Source organism: Toxotes jaculatrix, chromosome 5 (assembly GCF_017976425.1).
Source record: "Toxotes jaculatrix isolate fToxJac2 chromosome 5, fToxJac2.pri, whole genome shotgun sequence".
Taxonomy (NCBI): Eukaryota; Metazoa; Chordata; class Actinopteri; family Toxotidae; genus Toxotes; species Toxotes jaculatrix.
The window spans coordinates 18222513-18242870 of NC_054398.1; the positions used below are offsets into that span (position 1 = coordinate 18222513).

At 39.6% G+C, this 20358-nt stretch overlaps 3 protein-coding genes across 4 annotated transcripts; all 3 read left to right on the top strand.

The window, feature by feature from the left end:
- Window positions 1–67: 67 nt before the first annotated feature.
- On the top strand, window positions 68–6486 carry sqor (sulfide quinone oxidoreductase). 2 transcript variants are annotated; one of them, XM_041037423.1, is made up of 10 exons: window positions 68–280; window positions 1028–1226; window positions 1436–1606; window positions 1732–1785; window positions 1897–2091; window positions 2187–2396; window positions 2664–2847; window positions 4053–4120; window positions 4245–4423; window positions 4517–6486. In XM_041037423.1, exons 2-10 carry the CDS (start codon window positions 1029–1031, stop codon window positions 4572–4574), a joined length of 1317 nt encoding a protein of 438 aa, XP_040893357.1. In that variant the 5' UTR covers window positions 68–280; window position 1028; the 3' UTR covers window positions 4575–6486. The 2 variants fall into 2 exon arrangements, with proteins under 2 accessions (XP_040893357.1, XP_040893356.1); XM_041037422.1 differs by having other exon boundaries at window positions 79–280; window positions 1024–1226.
- Window positions 6487–6949: 463 nt separating this feature from the next.
- ctdspl2a (CTD (carboxy-terminal domain, RNA polymerase II, polypeptide A) small phosphatase like 2a) lies at window positions 6950–15358 on the top strand. Its single transcript, XM_041039010.1, has 13 exons — window positions 6950–7213; window positions 9027–9238; window positions 9982–10117; window positions 10264–10410; window positions 10553–10780; window positions 11244–11337; window positions 11849–11960; window positions 12052–12138; window positions 12244–12306; window positions 12419–12498; window positions 13036–13162; window positions 13295–13390; window positions 14075–15358. Exons 2-13 carry the CDS (start codon window positions 9050–9052, stop codon window positions 14138–14140), a joined length of 1425 nt encoding a protein of 474 aa, XP_040894944.1. The 5' UTR covers window positions 6950–7213; window positions 9027–9049; the 3' UTR covers window positions 14141–15358.
- Window positions 15359–18148: 2790 nt separating this feature from the next.
- si:ch73-330k17.3 (IGFBP domain-containing protein) lies at window positions 18149–19977 on the top strand. Its single transcript, XM_041038228.1, has 4 exons — window positions 18149–18476; window positions 19244–19331; window positions 19425–19620; window positions 19755–19977. Exons 1-4 carry the CDS (start codon window positions 18149–18151, stop codon window positions 19812–19814), a joined length of 672 nt encoding a protein of 223 aa, XP_040894162.1. The 3' UTR covers window positions 19815–19977.
- Window positions 19978–20358: the final 381 nt, after the last annotated feature.

Here is a 20358-nt window from a genome sequence, read left to right on the forward strand (position 1 = left end):
AGCTACGTTAATGCGTGAATTTCGAAATTTAAGCTAAAGCCAGGATGTTAAACTGTCGCTTTATGATTAGAGCTTTTGATTGGTCCAATAGTTGAGGGGGGCGTGGCGAACGTTCTTGGGTGGCGACTGCATGTTCACGTTGGGTTAACGCTTCTCTCAGATTCGTCTGTAGGCGAACTGGCGTCCCTGCTGACAGAAACCTGAGAGGATTTGTTATCCTGGGCCATCTAAGGATTTGTTGTGAATCTTACAGGGAAACGGACGGTTAAGAGCAGTGCCGGTAAGTATCACACAATTCGGTCTTTTTCGACGTTAAAGTGCTGAAGTGTACCTGGGTATCATGGTATCAGGTCCACCTACGTCTGCACAGGAATGACTGTTATGGAGGCGCAGGCAGTTCGTTACGCAGTATGCAGCACCAGCGGTCCTGCTCACACTATGGAAACACCCCAAATAAAAGTTAACCGGTGTCATTACGTGTGAAGTATTTGTGCTACGGCTTTAAAGCTTCCGTTAAACTAGGGTAGACACTGAAAAGTATGTTAAAGTCAGTTGTCGACAGTCTGTCGTTAGACTTAAAGCAGTTCAAAGCATTTGTGATAATTTTTCATTAAACAATTTGTTAAAAAAAAAAAAAAAAGGAGGCACCACTGTTAAATCACTGTTGACCGTTACTAATTTGCTTTCTGTGGTGTTTTTGCCAGGTCATACTATGTGTGGTGGTCCCTTGTTACAGCTGCTGTGGTTGGCAAAGCCACAGTCGAGCTCATGATCTCATTGTTCTCATTAGCACATGACAGATAACTGACTATTTAAGTGGATGCAAAATGTAATTTATAATACCTACTCAAAATGAGATCTGACTTAGTTTATCTACAGTCGTAGGAAAATTGGAAACTAGTTATTTTCTGCCTCTGATGGTCAAAATGTGTATGTGGAGCAGCAAAATGGGAAGTACAGTTTCAGTGCCAGAGAATGTGACTGAGCTGTTGCTAACCAAAATGTCTTGTCCTTGTTGTTTAGACAGAATGGCTGCACTGCGTCGTCTGAGGCAGTGCCACCCCACAGGCATTGCTATCTCTAATCTTCACACGAGCAGCCGTCTCTCTGCCAAGCAGCATTACAAAATGCTTGTGCTCGGAGGAGGAAGTGGGGGCATTGCAATGAGTGCGCGAATGAAGAGGATGATGGGAGCTGGGAACGTCGCTGTTGTGGAGCCTAGTGAGGCAAGGATCCACTAGTTAATGACCATTACTTGCAGTTTGTTCTTTTTTTGTTCACAGTGATAACTGAGGCCACAATACACACTGTAATTTAGGAGAAGCGGTGTCTTTCATTCATTAAACTTTGATTTCATATATATATCCTGCAGAAATATAATTATATTTTCTGTCTTACAAAACGGGTGTTTAACAATTTCTTTTCATTTTATCAGATGCACTACTATCAGCCAATATGGACTCTGGTTGGTGCTGGTGCAAAAACTGTAGCCTCATCAGGTCGCCCCACTGCAAGTGTTATGCCCTCTGGAGTGAAGTGGGTGAAATCTAAAGTTCAGGAAATAAACCCAGACCAAAACACTGTTCGCACAGATGATGGGACTGAGGTGTGTTTGCTTTAGGAAACCATTATCTGACAGTATCTATACTGAAGCTATAAACTTGCTTAATGATCATCTGTTGGCTTATGCAATGAGGGGCAGTTTGTACATGAATTTCTTTCACATTACAGATCTCCTATGAGTATTTGATTGTGGCTCTTGGATTACAACTCCACTATGAGAAGGTGAATTAATGCTATGTTTTCTCAGCTCAGCCTCTGTTTAGTAAACCTTTGCTGTTGTATATAATAATAACTGCAGATACATCAGGAAACTTACACTCTTCTTGAACATAGATCAAAGGACTGCCCGAGGGGTTTGAACATCCAAAGATTGGGTCAAACTACTCAGTCCAAACAGTGGAGAAAACATGGAAAGCACTGCAGAATTTCAAAGAGGGCAACGCTGTGTTCACTTTCCCGAATACTCCTGTGAAATGTGCTGGAGCTCCACAGAAGATCATGTACCTCTCAGATGCCTTTCTCAGAAAGGTACTCAGACTGCAGTGTAATGATAATGTAGTACATTTTGAAACCAAATGTGGTTTTCTAAATTTAATGAAGATATTTTTATGTTGACATCCAAGACAGGGAAAAGGACTAAGGCCAATGTAATATACAACACATCACTACCTGTGCTCTTTGGGATCAAGAAATATGCTGAGTCATTGTGGGACATTGTGAAGCATCGTGACCTACAAGTGAACCTGAGGCAGAACCTGATTGAAGTGCGGGCAGACAAACAAGAAGCTGTGTTTGAAAACCTTGACAAACCAGGCGAAACCACAGTTTTTGAGGTAACTATATTACTGTACTTCAACAGTATCTCTTACATATAGTACAGGTTGCTTTCCACGTTGTACTTTCCTGCCTGTACTTTGTAATTTCTGGCCCATTTAAATCTTGAAATAATAATGTTTTTTTTTTGTCTTTAGTGCCTGTATGGTATGAACAACCAAGTATATCTACACATTTTTGTCTCTTTTTGCACCTAAATACATGACAAATTAGGAAAAGAGACTTAAGTGAATAATTCTTCAACTTTGCTGTCTTTCCTTTATCAGTATGAAATGCTTCATGTCACACCACCAATGGGACCCAATCTGGTGATTAAAGGCAGTCCACTGGCAGATCAGGTTGGCTGGTTGGATGTCAACAAAGACAATCTCCAGCATAAGAAGTACCCAAATGTGTTTGGGATTGGAGATTGTACCAACCTGCCCACAGCCAAAACTGGTGCTGCGGTTGGTAAGTAATTATTGTGTCATTAATTTGAGCAATGCATGACTGCAATATTGGAAAGCACGCTGTTGCTGCCTGTTACTCATACAGTTTTATCAACTTGTAATGGCTTTTCTTTTTGTAATTCGAAAGGCACTTTCTTTCGTAGGTGCATTGCCCAATAACCTATTTACCCATAACTATAAAACATACACCACACCCTATAAATCTTGTAATTTAGAGACACTTCTCAGTAGTGCACTGACAGGTTCTACCATTACCTCAGTTTAACTTTGAGCTCAATTGTACGATCACATATGACAAAGAAATGTTTTTCACTTGATCCAGGTACGTGATGACAAAGTTTAACCCTATGTGCCAGTCTAATTAAAATTTCCTGTGTGAGTGCTACTTCCTCTCTGTTAACTGTGGAGTAAATGATGGGAAGTTCCTGTCAACCTTGCATCACTGATGATGACAAGGGGTTGTAAAGCAGTGCTTATCACTTCTTGCACAACTGCAGTGTGACTGCAATTAAGAATTTAGCCTTATGCTCATCACGTTTGCATTCAGTGGTATGCAAGGTATGTCGTGCTAAACATGACAGTGACTCTTTTTATTTGTTGGTGGTTTTATCCATGTTAGCAAGTGTAAGGTAATGACCGAATTCCTGTCAGTCTCAACTGCATTTTGAGCTTAAAGCTAACATATGGTTTAATATGCTAGTATGTTTAGTTACTAACTATATGGATGTTAACATGTTAGTGTAAGCAAGATAACATGCTGATCATTACTGCTAAGAGAGATTGTGCTGTTAACACTGAGCTCAAAGTGCAGCTGAGGCTGAAAATGTTTAGCCAACAGCGCATTAGCGCATTCTCCATGCTATCTTACCTTGTTGGACGTCTTCCATGAGCCCCCTAGAGATGTGATTCATATATATGAATCACATCTCATATATTCTAATGATGTTCTATATCATTAGAATGTATATTCTAATGAAGTTAGACTACACATTATACAAACTATTTTGTTTTAAACATGACCTTGCCTTATGCGGGGTAACTCGGATGGATGCTAAAAATCCTACTTTTTTCTGGTGTGGAATTAACATTACAGTCCTTTGGAGCTGCCTCGGTGTCTACAGACTTTTATTTGTGTTAATTCCTTAAAAGAGAATGAAAATATTTATAGCAAAAAACTCAACAAAAAAACTGTTTTCTTATTTTTAGCTGCGCAGTCTGCTATCTTGAACAGAACCATCAGCAGAGTACTGAAAAATGAGAAGCCCGATAAGAAGGTTAAGTGGCACATACACATCAACGATTCACTTTTTGACTTTGAACAATGTCGTAGCTTCTTTTTTGGAAGTACCTCTGTTGCAAAATGTGCAAATACATCATGAGTAATCTCCTTGTTTACAGTATGATGGCTACACCTCATGTCCGTTGGTTACGAGCTACAACACAGTAATTCTGGCAGAGTTTGACTACAACGGACAACCACTGGAAACGTTCCCCATCAACCAAGCCAAAGAAAGAAGATTAATGTACTACATGAAAGCTGATGTAATGCCTCATCTTTATTGGCACGGGCTTCTCAAGTATGTATATAGTTAACTAAGAACATGATAATAGTTTGTAGTAATGAATCATTCAACAACATTTACTACATTTCTCTTTTTCTCTTGTATCAGGGGCCTGTGGGGTGGACCAGGACCATACAGGAAACTCCTTCATCTTGGGATGAAATGAAACCCCACTATCATTTTGCATGTTAAGAGTTACATTTCCTAAACTTTTAGGGGGAAAAAGCACATTAAATTCATCATTCATAATTCCGAAAAGGATGATCACACATGTGGCTAGTGCAGTAATATTTATGGCCTGTACATCAAGACTAAATTACAACGACTTGGATCAAGTTATAGTTAATATTTAAAGAGCCAGGTCCATTTAAAGCTGCATAAAGTGCTGATTTTGATATTACCGTGGAATAAAATTACTCCTTATAAAGAGAGAGTTATTTGAAGTGCAGTAAACACCTGAGAAATAATGCTTTTAGCTACTTATAGATCATTTTTTTCTTTTGTTCTTTTGGCGGCATGTTGAATGTAAGATCTCGCTGCTTTCACCAACCCCATTATCTGACAAGCAGGAGCTTCTATAAGAGCCCAACAAAATTTTGTAGAATATTCTTATTCCACATTGATTTGTAAACCTAGGTATACCAGAGCACTTTTAGAAGCCAGTAGGTTTCACTAAAGCCCCACAGCCAAGCTGAAGTTACCTGGACTCTTGTTTTACTTCCCTGGAGAGTATACACTCCTTGTGGCTCAAGTTCATCCAATGAACTGATCCAAAATTGTTTTTTATATTCATAGCTTCTTTGCATTTTATGTGCAAATTGCAGCATAAATGAGCAAAGCAAAATGTTGATGTTAACAGAGTATTGGACAACTCTACAGCTGTAATCACTGTCTACTTGCCGTCGATGTTGTATTGACAGAAGTCTCTATGTCCACAGATAACCTTGTGTCCAGTTTGCTAAACCTGTTATTGTGTGGGATTTTCATAGTCTTTGAAACTATTTCCAGCTTAAAAACTAAAGCGTCCGATCTGTGAAAATGTTTTTTATAAACAATCATTTGTGCTACCAAACGTTTTTTAAGAGATGTTGTCTTTGGGAAAGCTGGACCATTAACATGCAAACTACCACAAGTGCTTTTTCTTACGTTTAAACATCAATGTCAGAAATAGTGTTTTGTTAATAGTGATTATTTTTCTATCAGTGCTAAACTGAATTATAAACATCTTGGTGGTTATATAGTGTGTGGTAACTTCATATTTTTAAAAATGACTAAAAATGGCTGTACTCTTATAAACCTACTATAAAGATGGTGTTGAAGTAAAAACTTAAATTGTTGACAGAAAATTATAAATATATACTCAGTATCATTTCACCCTTGTTGGAATTTATTGGTATTTTACATTCAATATTACAAAAACAATATTGAATTTTACATAACGCTTTGTTTTGCTGTGATTTATATATAGGATCATTTACTTACTTGAATTCACAGACCTATTTAGGGTATTTAAGGCACCATCAAAAATTGTGTTCAGTTCCCTTTCTCCACAACTGAAACAGAAAGGGTGCCTGGCAAGCAAATGTTTTGCATATTCGTAGCCATTAATTATATAGCTCTTTCAGTTTATACTACAGCTGACCAATTTTCATAGTTTTACCGCAGTTTTTAGATTGACCCAAATCCTTTGTCCTGCCTTAGAAGCATCTAAAGTCATCAGCAAAACAAGGTTCATTATTCATGTACTCTTGCAACAGTTTTTACATGCTGTCTGTGCCCATATTGACTGCAGTGTCCTGGCTGATGATTTGCATTCTAAGGATTCAGCAACTTTTTATACATACAGTAAGAGATGATTCATTAATATTAGTTCATTTTGTTTTATAAAAGTCACCTTGCAGAGCCTAGAATTTATGGCATTTTGTTTCATTGAATGATTGTTGTCAGTTATGTTTTGTTGTGAGATAATGCAGCACTGTGTTTCAGAGACTCTGCCTATGCTGCTGCTAAGCTGTACCAGAGACATGAACTCAAACTTGGCTTTTTACAGTATAAAGTAGCTCAAATTGTTCATGTCACACTATGTTTTTGTTTGTTTGTACCACCTGTTTAATTTTCCAGCAACAGTTTATGATCACAGCGCTGCTCATCAGCTGGCTCAAATCTTTAACCTAGAACTTTACACAAGAGCTGAAAACTTTCAGTTGCCTCTGACTGGAAACTAAACGAACAGAAAGTTGAGAGTGATGCACCGTAAAGTACTGTGCAACATGCATCCCACACTGCAATGCCGTGAAAATCACGGCTGCAGTAGCGTATTTGAAATGATAAAAACTTGTGGCACACTTGAGACAAAGATTGGAAACAAGATGAAATGAAGTGTAACAAGAAATAACAGACGATGCACACAATTTAACAAATAATCGCTGTGATTATAGGTGCGCCGATTTGCATCTTCTTTAGAGCTTTCATGTAGTCACACAATCACACCAGCAGGGATAAAGTGTGGTAGTGAGCCTCAATCCAGCTGCGCACACACACTATAGCCATTTTCCTGTTGACTCCGCTCTCCGCCACGTCGGTTCCCCTACGTGTGTGTCGCATTCTCCTGCGCACCACCAACGTTATGTTTGTGATGAGGCGGGAAATGGCGTCCGCAGACATGGTTGATCTGTGACTAGCTACCGAGCAACAGACACCGCTGGCAGCAACAACCACGGCCCGACCTCTATCGGTGGGCCGCCACGGTCGCGGCCGAGAGCTGACAACGCTACGGCAAGTTTCGAAGAGCTTCCTAGATCATCGGTAAGTAACAAACAACGTCAACATGCAAACAAAAAAAGGTTTGCCCCCCCCGCTGCTACCTAGCGGCTAACGCTAGCCAACGAAGGGGGCGTAGTCTAATGGCTGAAAATAGTTATGGAAGCGAACAAAATAGCTACCGCGCAGCTAGCTGTTGTGTAGCTTTATTTTATCGAGGAAGTAGGGAATAGTTTTGATGTCAAACACGGGGTGATAACGGGGACACGTGTGAGACATGCCGTGGGAACCGAAGTGAATAATGTCACAGCTTCGCTTTTGCTGCCATTGGCGTTTTTGTTAGCCTGAAAGCTAACGGTTGCCACTTGTGCTAACGTTAGCCACGGAACCCACTGCCAGCATCTGGTTTACCGTACGCTTCATTTCAGTTGACACCCGATGTAAATGCCATTTGCTGACATACAGACTCATGGCCTTGTTCTAACTTAGGTGGGACACCAGCGCCCGACCAGTGGTAGTTGTACGCTGGGTTTTTTGGTGCTAAATACCAGCAGCTGGCTAATGCCAGCACTAGCTGACGTCGTTGGTGTTAATGCAGCCTGCCCGATGTTACATAACGGTAGTCAGCGGTGCCGTGAGGCTATCGCATCTGAACAAACAACAGTTAGCAAATAAACCTGGAGCATTATCAACCAAACATTAATACAGAAAGCGTTCGTACTGAACACCAGCTCAGTCTGAACATCATTAAAAGCTTTACATTTCCGATTATCTCAAGTGTTTATCACGTACACCGCCCACTCCACTGACCGGTCTATCTGACATTCATTTGATTTTGGTAACAACTTTTGCTCTTAACTTTGTAGTACTATTGTTAAATGACTGTGACAACTAACGGGGAAACATAAGTTCATCAATAATAAGTTTTATTTTATATAATTATAATAATTACTAATTGACCTGTAAAGGGGCTGACAACATCTACAGTTATTATTTTTGTCAGGAGAAGTAGAAACAGGAAGAGAAAAGTTGCAAACAACAAAAGATGATAACATGCTAGAATAACAAGTTAAAACAGTTTTGGAACATCTATCTTTGCATACTAGAGCTCAAGAGTAGAGCCAATACTACACACTGACATGCTCCTCATTTACACTGTATATGTTGTCTGAAACGTAACAAGAAACTGGGGAACAGAAATGTTACAGATATTGTATATTTGTGGTAATTTAGAAACAGAATTTCCTTTACATAGCTTGTCTACCGGAGAGCAAGTCCATTTTTTTAACTCTGAAATGTCTTGCTCAGTACATATCTTGGTCGTGATTCTTAGTAACCAAATGTAATTGATGTTAAAAATCCAGGGTCTCATCAGGCTGTACCAAAGAGCTGTTCAGCCACTAACGTAATCACTTAAGTGCACATGCTGGTAATGTATAAGTCCTTAAACAAAACTGTTTTATGCAAAATTGCAAAAGATGTGTGGATTAAAATGATAATAGGGTTGATCTTTTCCTAATTTACTAGTGAACTGACTTGAACCTCCTGAAAGTCTGCTTTCATGTCTTACCTGCCTCTGTGACAGTGTCAACAAAAACTGATCATTACAAAACTGTTGTATTGGATTGCTTTAGATTGTACAGGTGTACCTGATGAAGTGGCTTCTGACTTTGGTCCAGTAAAATTTATTGTACACCAGCAACATGATAAATGACGCACTGCATTCAAAATGTAATAATGCAGGCTACTGAACAGAGTATCAAAACTGTCACACACCACTGAATGTCTGTTTAGATTTGAATAAAACTATATTGTTTTCATTATTAAATCAAAATTTGTTTTTGTTTTTCCTTGTCAGATTTTTCTATGTGACGGTGGAGCATGATGAGGCTGAGAGTGCGTAAAGCTCCTCAGCAGCCGAACTTAGGCCGTCGAACCCACCTGTCCCAGGCCAAACGGAAACACTGTGAAGTGGAGCCATCCTCGGTGAGAGGTCGAGGCAAAATGCAGAAGAATGAAACAGGCCTGTTCTCCACGATAAAGAAATTCATCCGTGGAAATGCTGTCAAGGTGGGTGCAGATCAGGATTCACAGATGCTTTTGTACAATATTTTTTTTCTGTTATATTTTGATAATACACTGTAGTTGCACACACACTTTTGGTAGAAAAAGAGCAGTGTGTCAGCTGCATGTTGTGCTGCTTGAATTGTGAACTGTGACTGAAGTGTAGTGTTTTCCACAGAATTAGTCTGTTTGTGGCAGTAGCCGGGGGGTTAACTGCATATATTGTAACTGAACAATACATACAGATTCATCACTTCAGCCCTCATTGACTCACTTTGGTGAGGGTGGATTACATACTTTGATTGGCCAGTGAGCACACGGCTCAACTCACTGCTAGTAAGTAGTGTTATTAGACCCATAACAGAAAGTCTCAACTCAGCTAACCTTGTTTCCCACTGGCCTTTTTATGAGTTTCTGTGACCTTCCTTTAAATTAATTCTGGCAGCTGTTGCATGTGGTAATGATGAATGGACAGCTAACTGTGAAACCACACACTGTATGCTTATTTTATTAACAGCAAAAAGTCGTGCAGATCACGAGGATTCTTCTAAAAAGCAGAACTTTTCCCTATTTAACAAACTGCTCTCTTTTCATCAGCAGCCTCTTTCAGACATGCACCTCATTACTCACTGGCAATTTAACTGTCCTATGTCTGAACAGGTTACACTTCCAGGCTTCATATCCAAGGGTTAAAAGAAAGTCTGACACATTTTTTCTTTTCCTTTCCTTTTTTTTTCTTGCACCCACAGGTGGAGCAGGATATACCGGCCAAGAGGAGTCGTATTGATTGTAACTCTGATCGCGATCTAATTACTTCAACTCCTCAGACTAGAGGCCTCTCCAACAAATCAGTCTCTAGAGTTTGCCAGAAAAATCCAAATAAAGGTACTTAAGTCCAAGTAGGAAGGAAGTGGGAAATGGTTCATCTTGATTGCAGCATAGCAAATATACAGAAACTATACAGACTTTTTGTTTTTAGGCTTGTTATTAAAGAGTTGTTGTTTTGTTTTGTTTTGTTTTGTTTTTTTTAGATACAATGACCTGCAACAGTAAACTCATGAAACCAAACGGTAAACTAGACCCCCCTGTTGAGGCAGCAAGCAGCCCACCACGCACCACCCTGCTTGGAACCATCTTCTCTCCAGTCTTCAACTTTTTCTCACCGGCAACTAAAACTGGTAAAACAAAAGAATCCAGAGATATGCACGTGTGAAAATAGCAAACATTTAGGACTGATTTAAAAAAAAAAAAAAGTTCTAAAAGTTCTTCGGAGATCAAACTGTACTGACTGCTCTTGTCTTTTGCGTTCACTCTTTCAAGCCACTCCTGGTTCAGACTCTCCTGGCCAAGCGGTGGAGGCAGAGGAAATCATGAAACAGCTGGACATTGAGCAGGCGGAAGAAATGCCAAGCAGCACTCTCACATCCACAGAGGGCATCACACCATGTCACACCGACCCGATGTTACCACCAAGGCTTCAGATTACCTCTGATACAACCATAGAAGAAGGGGAGATTGTCACTGAAACTGACATGCCCCCATTAACAGGTACGACCGCTCTCACGTTAAGCTTCATTTTTGTTATTTGGGAAACTCTGACGACACGACCATAAGCAAGGGCAGCTTATGTGACAGATAATGTATGTGTCAGTGCTGTGATAGTAAACATCAAACAGTTTTATTTGAGAACTGTTTTATTTGAGAGGTGTTGGTTCAACTTTATGATCATTTTGGAGGATGTGGTCTGTGGTGCTGTTGATCTGTATTAAATTAAACAGAGGTATTTCTGTTATTCAGCCTATTGTTTTATCTTCTGTTATTCAACTCATCGTATTGTTGGGGTGGACAAAATAATGGAAACTCAGTCTGTCAGTGTATTTGTCCATCTGTTTAGATGAGGGTGGTAAAAAAAGATCTATTCTTGTTGTTCATTCAGTATTTCAGTTTTTTTTTTTTGCAGCCTTTAACAACAGTGTAGCGTTTCAACTAATATCCCATCTGTCTTCTTCAGTTCATGGTTGTATGCCAGACAACGGTTACCCACATGCATTACCTTCAGCTCCTGCAGAACCCTCATACGATGAGGACTGGGAAGTTTTTGATCCGTGAGTAGAGCGACATTATTATTTTAAGCAGCTTGTGACGATCATAGCCATTTATTTATGAAAGAAATAATATAAACGAGCTGTTAGTTAAAAAGCTCAAACTTATGTGAACAATTGCTGGTCTGATCTTTGGGTTAAGGTTTAAATCTGTACCTCTGATGACACAGGCTGTGATCAGAAGTGTTGTCTGATTCCACCTGCAGTCACATCCAAGGTGACATTGCATATCAGTGTGCGAAGAGTCTGGTGTTATGTGAAACTTTCAACCACTAGATGGCAGCAAAAACAGTCCTCTGTGACACAGTGTTCACACCACTACTGTACTTCACTGGATGAAAGATATTTTTCACACTTTAGTCGATTGACTTATGTGAGAAGATAATATGGTAGTTCTTTAGATCTGTTCAGATCCCTGTACACCCCCGGTTCACACTTAAGCCAAATGACCAACTCTATTTTTAAACTTCCTTTCTTCGGAGTTGTCGTTAAGTATGTTTTCTCTTGCCGCCAGGTACTTCTTCATCAAGCACGTGCCTCCGCTGACAGAAGAGCAGTTAACACGCAAACCGGCGTTACCTTTGAAAACACGCAGCACACCGGAGTTTTCTCTCGTCTTAGATCTGGTAAGCACTGAGAGATTCCTTGCGCTGTATCTCACATTAAAAGTAAATGGACTTTAACATGATTTTCCTATGTTTTCTTTTCTGCTGCCAGGATGAAACTCTGGTTCATTGTAGTTTGAATGAGCTAGAAGATGCAGCGCTGACATTCCCTGTGCTCTTTCAGGATGTAATATACCAGGTACTAACTGTTGAAGGTCTTTCTGCAATTGAAGTGCCTCCATTTTCTTGCTGCTCTAATTAAATTTCTTGTTTGTTCTGTTTTTTTTTTTTTTTAAATCTGAAGGTCTATGTTCGTTTGAGGCCCTTTTTCCGTGAATTTCTTGAGCGTATGTCTCAAATGTATGAGGTGAGATGTCTCTTAGTTACCAAGAGACTCCAAACATTATTTGTTTAATCTGACCTGCTCTGTGTTGAGTTATTACTACAACTACAATTGTTGCTATACATTAAAATTTCAGATTATTCTCTTCACTGCTTCAAAGAAAGTCTACGCTGACAAGTTGCTCAACATCCTGGATCCTAAGAAACAGTTGGTCAGGTCAGTGAAAAGATTCTTTCTGTTTATCCCCAGTACACACTGGTGCTTTCTGATCTGGTCATCTACACTTCTCACTTCTTTGTCTAGATCTTTATCCATAAATATATTATGTAAAATAGTTTGGTTGGATGCAGAGCTAACTTCCTCTTCCTTCTGTGAACTCAGCAAATGAGAGGATGAACCTGTTTGCAGATAAAGAGCAGACATTCACTATTCACCTGACTCATTACTACCAGTATTGTGCTTCACTATTTCATTGGGTTTGAGTGTTAATTCTATATATCTATATCTATATAGACGTGTCCGTATATATATATATATATATATATATATATATATATATATATAAGCCCTTTTAAAATCCCACACTCCACTGTTTCTGAGGCTCATCACCTTCACCAAAGTGGTTATATTTTCAGTTCCTTTCCTTGTTCCTTGTTCAGTTGTTGTTAGTTAGGGTTACGTCTTAGTAACTTAAAAAGATGCATTATTGCATGTTTTAACTAAGGAATATTGTCTCTCCCTGTGTTTTTTCAGGCATAGGCTTTTTCGTGAGCACTGTGTGTGTGTTCAAGGAAATTATATAAAAGATCTAAACATTCTGGGACGGGATCTTTCCAAGACGATAATAATTGACAACTCACCCCAAGCCTTTGCTTATCAGGTAAACACAGTACAGTAAAGCAGTTTTTCTTTTTTAATGTACAAACCATGCTGTATTCTTTTCTTTTTTTTCAACTGACGTTTCTGTGCCACACTGATACTAGAGCACAGATTTTGTTTTGTTTTTTTTCAGCTTTCCAATGGAATCCCTATAGAGAGCTGGTTTGTGGACAGAAATGACAATGAGCTTCTAAAGCTTGTTCCTTTCCTTGAGAAGCTTGTGGAGCTGGTATGTATTTTGACTTTAAACATTTTTTGTCTAGTTAGATCAGCAGTAACTGCCTAAATTCGCCTGTGGTGTGTTATGAATATTCCACCTACTTTTCCCTGTGGAGAGTCTCAAGATTGGATGTACTGACGCACAGTCCCTGTAACATTGTACATGAACTCAAGCTGACACGAGAAAAATATCACCAGTGTTGAGCTGCTACACCAGAACCTATGTTGCTCACTGATAGATTCATATTAATATGGATAAAGTCATAAGACATACATGTAGTACTGATGACAGATATCACAGGAAAATGTTTAAAGCACTCCCTACAAGAGCTCTATCAGATTTGTTCAAAGTCAAGATCAACTCTTCTCCACCAGATTAACAAAAAAAAAAAACCCTGAACAATATAATTGAATTTATTGCAGGACTGTTGTATTAGAGATCATTAGTTTTAGGTTGGTGTTTCTAACAGACTAAGACTCAGCTAAGTCTGTTTGCTTGTCTGGACGCTGATGAATTTCAGTGAACTGAAAATTTACAGATATAGTTTTGTGGAACTGAGGAGATTTCTGATATGAGTTGCTTATGTGTTGCTTTGGGACGATCCAGGCAGCTCACTTTACACTTTTTCACTCTTGTTGCTATTTTTTTTATTTGAAAGATATAATCTGTTCTCTCTCTCTCTCTCTGTCACAGAATGAAGATGTCAGACCGCACATCCGAGAACAGTTTCGTTTGCACGACCTCCTTCCTCCAGACTGAGGACCTCATGTTAGTCTTTCTACGTTCAAAAAGAAAAACAAAAAATGACTCCTGGAAGGACATATTCAGTGGATTTCTGTTTGCAAACAAAACATTGCCATTATTATCATTATTTTTTAAGTCATGCAAAAAAAAAAAAAAAAAAAATTGAAAGCTATGTTTGAGTCAAAAAGGCTGTGGATGTTTTTTTATACATACGCACTCGAACCCGCCTCAGAATAAATGGACCTGCTCGCTGCAGCAGGTTCTTTACTTTTTGCTCGCTTCTTTTTAGTGCGACATTGAAGACGGCCTCCTGGAAGGTATTTTGTCTCTTAGGAACCATTTTGGATTGACAAAACTGAATGTCATGCAGTGTTGGGATTACATGGACCTTGTTGGCTTCAGCCTGACCCTGAACGGCCAGTCAAACCTGTATAATATTCACTCTATTTACTTGTAAATATATGTACATAGTTTTTTTTTTTTTTCTGCCAAGGTTTTTAAGTCATTTTATTTTCACTTCAGATTTTAGTATGTATTCTTTGATTCGGTTTCTTTTATAAACAAACAAAATGTTAGTGTGTTTTGTTTGAAGTTGTTGATAAACTGCTGCTTTTCTGTTGTATGCCTGCATTATTCCTGTGATGCTTTTCTCCATTACATGCAGTTGTCTGTAATAAGGTGCAGTTTTAAAAATGTATCTTTGGGAAGAAAGATGTTTCTGAAATAATATTTTAAAGCTATGTAATGTAAGTTAGTATAGGGTCTCAAACTGAATACAAAGCCATAATGGCGGAACAATAATTTTGGAGATTTATATTTGAGAGTCTGTTTCTGATTTCGATACCTTGATCGTCCTCTTTGATGATGGGTGGTGGGGGAGGTGGGGTGAGTAGTGAGTTGGGGGGTTGGGGGGGTTGGGTTGGGGGCGGGGCTGTTGGGGGGTTCAGGCATCTTGCACTTTGACATCCAGCCCTTTGTAAGTTGATGTAAAATCTTGTCACTTTTCTACACAGGTGTGTATCACCTCAATTTGTTATGTGGGGAGAAAAAAAATGAAGTTGTAGCACCAGCAAATTGCCAACGTTTGCTTTCAGATCTTGTTTTCCAAAACGTCTTGTATGTGGGATCTTTATGATGTAGGAGTCACAAGTTTTATTGACTATTGAATGATCACTCCTGTTGTATTCAGTGTTACTCAATGGTTTCCTTGAAAATAAATACATTTTTATACGACTCAGAGCTTCCTACTAATAATTTAAATACATAACCCTGGTATATGGTAGTTACTCTAGTGTAACACAATGAAAAGAGAACTGAACATGGCATTTCATGTGGATTTTGGAATAAGAATCTCAACTCAAGGTCCACTTGCACAACTGTTAGCTTTTGACCATATCACATGGTCCTCATCGATGGAACTGCATTGTCACCATACAAGAGAAGCATCTTTGAGGATTTAACAGATGTAATTAAGCAGATAGCAGGGTGCCTGCACAGTCTCAATTAGTTTTCCTGAATAAAAGGCCTTAGAGGGTATTGAAAACTAGACAATACCCTGTGGTGTGTGTGTGTCTGTGTGCATCTGTGTGTGTCTGAGTGAGTCTTTGTGATCCTGTGTTTCTGTGTGTCTGTCAATAGTGTGCGGTGCGATGTGTCTCTGTGAGTGTGTGTCTCTGTGAATGTGTGCGTCTGTGTGAGTCTGACTGAGTGAGTGCGATGTAACTTTTACTCTGTTTAGACTGGGACCAAATATTATCTCTTTTTTTTTTTTTAGAGTAAAATGTTCCAGTCACCTCTCTCATGCCTGTACCTTACCACCCGGCTTCCGTACCTGAGCCCTAATGTCCACTGGCATGATAACAAACCATTACTGCCACCCTGTGGTCTAATGTGTAAAACCACCTGATCATTACAGTGCTCACTTCTTTAAAGTAGCTTCCCGGTTAGTTCAGTTGGTAGAGCATGAGACTCAATCTCTCAGGGGCGTGGGTTTTAACCCCACTCCGGGCGGCACCATCTCCCATGGGCTCACCACCCGTGGGAGGTACCATAGGACTTCGGTGCATTGACTGGGTGGCGACCGGGGCTGGACCCAGATAGGGGAGACTAGGGTGATTTGTGCCGCGGGGAAGTTTTGCCACCTCCTGTTTCTAGGGAACCATAAAAGAAATCGGTCATGTGACCACAGATTTTTGAGGAGTCAGGCCTTTTTACTCATCCTGTAAAGAAGAGAGCATCATTGCATGAGAATTAAGCATATGGGCGATTCCGCCAAAAGAGTGCCATTTCTGTCCCCAGCATATCATTGTATATTAAAAGTATAAACACAAGTAATAATATAATACAAATTATATTTTATTATTATACAAAACACCGTACACATGAATCATTGTAGAAATTGTAAATATATATATTTTAAATATTTTCATAAGGCATCTAAAACACTGATACATAGCATTTCTTGCCTGTCCCCACAGCCAAACGCTACACTTTACCATAATGCATCATGAACAAAATCCTTCCAAAATCTATTTTTTTTGGCATTTAAGTGTGACCCCCATATTCTATCTACACTTGTAAAACAAGTTTTACAAAAACGTCATTATATTTTGGTTAAAATTCACATTTTAGTGCTGTCCCCAGGTTTTCACTCATTGCTGTTACCCAAACACATTTCCCCCTCTGAAAATTTGGAACATTCCACCAGTGATAGGTTCTGCAGGAAGTCACATCATTTGGGTCTTCTGCAAGTCATGGGAAGACCAAAACTAAGTTATCTCATTTATTTTTCCTTAAATTTAATGGTATATTGGCTGTGTCAGAGACAGTAAGGTCAGAAAAAACAAGAAAAACATGAAGAAAGTTATCAAGGCTGTGATGAAAGACCTTCAAAAGGACGTTGGCTCTCTAGAGAAACCACTAGAGGGTGCAAAGGCATCAAAAGACACATCTTTAGAGGATGCTGTTGTAAAGTATGTAAAAATCCATCTGAGTGCCCTCCATGACCCAAAGAAGAAGAAGTCCCGAACTGCCAGGTTTGTCTCAGCTTTAACAAAACCCTTCCGGTGCTGCATCAAGAGCTCCTGTGTGTAGAATAATTACCCCTAAGCTAGCCCCAACCCCAAAATATAATTGAGAAATAAATAAATTTCAGTGTATGTGGTGAATGAATAAGTTGTGAAGATAAATTATGTGACTGCAGTTTAACATCCCATCTATTTCTATGCAGGGTCCAGTACAACATATGGTCATGATCACTTTTTCCCCTTAAAAGAGGGGATATTAGGAAGGTGTTCCTGGAGAACACCAAACACAAATAACAGCTTTTAAACCCACGTGTTCTTGCCTTTATTTCCAAAAATATGGAGGCTTCATATTTTCCACAAGATTTCAGAACCTGGCTGCAGGAATTAGTTCCCATTCAGCCACAAGAGCCTCGCTTACAACAACAAACATCAACAAAAATACCACTACTAATAACAATAATAATTATGAAGCTCTTTTCAAAAGCTACCAAGTGATATGTCTATAAACAGGAAGCCAGATAAAAAGAAAAAAAAAAACATTTTACATCCAGTAACAGTGGCCATCTTTTATTGTTGTGTACACAACCTGCCAGTTTTTATCCAGAGATACGAAACTTACGAGATGTCCTGATCAGCTAACCCATGGTTGTCTTAATCCTTTTGTTCTTTCAAGAAATAGGTCATTACCTGATTGTAAGTGCGCACTGAATTGCCCCTTCCAGAGGTCATGTGACTCCAAATACAAAGGGGGCCAGTCTTCATCAGACTTATCTAATGGTGTTCAGAAGGTAGAATAATAAGATAAGATCAGACATGGGGATAATTAACTGTGTATTTATACTAAGTCCTCCCCATGAAAACCCCCCTGCCCTCAGCTATTGGCTGCTGGTGGGGGGTGGAGGTTGTGGCTCATAAACTGAAACTTTCCCAGATGCTGACACATATAAAAGGTGTTGACAGGTGCACTTACCTCAGGATAACATTAGGTCTATCAAGGATGTGGATTCTCTTCTTTTTGAGTGCCTTGCTGGGGGCGTTGGGGTCAGAGGAAACACCCTCTGGAACAGCTCAGCAGCTTCAGGCCCTTCACTGCCCGCCCTGTGAGAGGATACACTGCTCCTCCCGACGGGCGCTGAAGCTCCAGTGTAAAGGTGGTGTCACAACGGGAGTCTGCGGCTGCTGCCCCGTTTGTGCCAAAACAGATGGGGAGACCTGTGGAGGAACATGGGACTATGTGGGCAAGTGTGATGAGGGACTGGTGTGTGTTTACCAGGACGCGGCAGCTGACAAACCAGACAAAGAGCGCAAAGGGATCTGCAAAGCAGGTGAGATTATCATTTACAACCACCAACCAATTACTATTGAGCAGGTAAAGATGCAGCAATGTCTGAATTCTGCATCACAAAAAGTCAATAAAACAGAACCAAAATACCAAACCTGCTTCAGTCAGCGTCATATTTCTTTTTATTATAATTGTATTGTCATTATTATAATCTACATTTTATTGTTGGGGGGGAAGCTTATTTTAATAATTACATATACTGTTGAGTAATTTAACCTGCAGCAATGCATCACATTTTGAAAACTGGTGAGATGTTTTGCATTTTAAGATGTGAGCTGCAAAGTAACTACAGCTCTGAAATAAATGTAGTGGAGTAAAATGTGCAGTATTTCCCTCGGAACTATAGCGGAGTTGAAGTATAGAGTAGAAGAAGTATTCAAACATACCTTAAGGACAGTACTAAGTGAATATACTTAGTTACACTTACAGTGGTGAAATGTAACTGTAGTGGGAATGGTGCCAATGTTAAATCTTGTTTATGAGCTGCGAAGGCTGATAGTGTGGTCAAGGCTTCCTTTGAATCAAAGCTTTCTGCTAATAGTTAAGCCATAATTACACCTCTTATCTCTCCATGGAGAAAAGAGTTGTCACCGTTATTGATACAGCATCAGGCGGAGTACGAGATTAGAGAATTTCGCACTTTGTTGCCTCTCTGGAAAATATGTAAATATTTTAAATGCAGAGTTTCATGAATTGCATCTCCCACTTCTCCTGTTTCTTATTCAGTGCTCAAAATGTGTTTTTGTGCAGTGATTGAGCCACTGGATCCAGAGACCTGTCATCCAGAATGCACCAAGGAATACTGTCAGGCCAACCCCTCTGAGATCTGCTCTGCCAGGTGACTGCATGAAACGTCCCTCATCTTCACTTTCCTTAACATTTCATATGTTGCATTTTTTTTTAACAGAAATCTGAATTACCTGCTCCGTAGGTTTGTGTCTCTGGAGAAAAAGGTGTGCCAGGGCTCCTGCCAACACACCTCCTGTTCAAGCTGTCTGCTGCTGACACCCCCATCATGTCCTCAGAGCTGCGCCCCGTCTGACTCTTCCTGTGTGCACCATTTTGGGAAATGTGTGCACAGCCACCTGACAGCGACACATGATCCTGTTTGCCACAACAATCTGCAGGTAGGTGGGAGAAAAGCACCAGAAAGCTACATCAACAACAAATAAAGAACTTGTATTTCTTTGTTATAATAAACTGCCTTGAAACACTTCATCCATTAATCCAACTCTGTGTGCGGTCTCATTTTTCTCTGTAGAGTAATCCCGAGGGGCATTTTGTGTGTTTGGTCCCAGCCTGTCAAAACACACCGAAGTGAATCCTTGTGCAAGGAGCAGAAATCCAGAGGAAATCTTCACTAGCTCATGTAGCAATATGGAACAAGGCAGCTATATCTAAACTTTATGTATCACATTTTATATGCCACGTAAACCTGAATATAACCCTGTGAAATGAAATGTATTTTAAATCATGAGAAATAAAATTCCCTGTCACACTGTACTTGATTTTATTTATTTGTTGGGGATATTGTTTCAGTCAGTGGTTGGGTTGGACAAGGATGGATGGATGAACTCCAGGTTGCTGTCACTTTGTGTACACTGTGTTTGTACATAGCTTGCGCTGTGGGTTTTAAAGTTTATTTTTCTTACTTTATTATATGTTTTGTGCATCTTATGTTTAAGCCCGTGTGTGTGTGCACTCCATGTTTCGCCTGGCTGCAAGACAGATGTCACCTCTGGAACACGGATGTTCAGTTCAATAAGATCTGTTGTGATCAACACAGTACCAAAGAAATGGTAGTGTTCGTTTATAATGATAAATTCTTGCATCATTAGTTATCATCGGGATACAAGATGAAATAA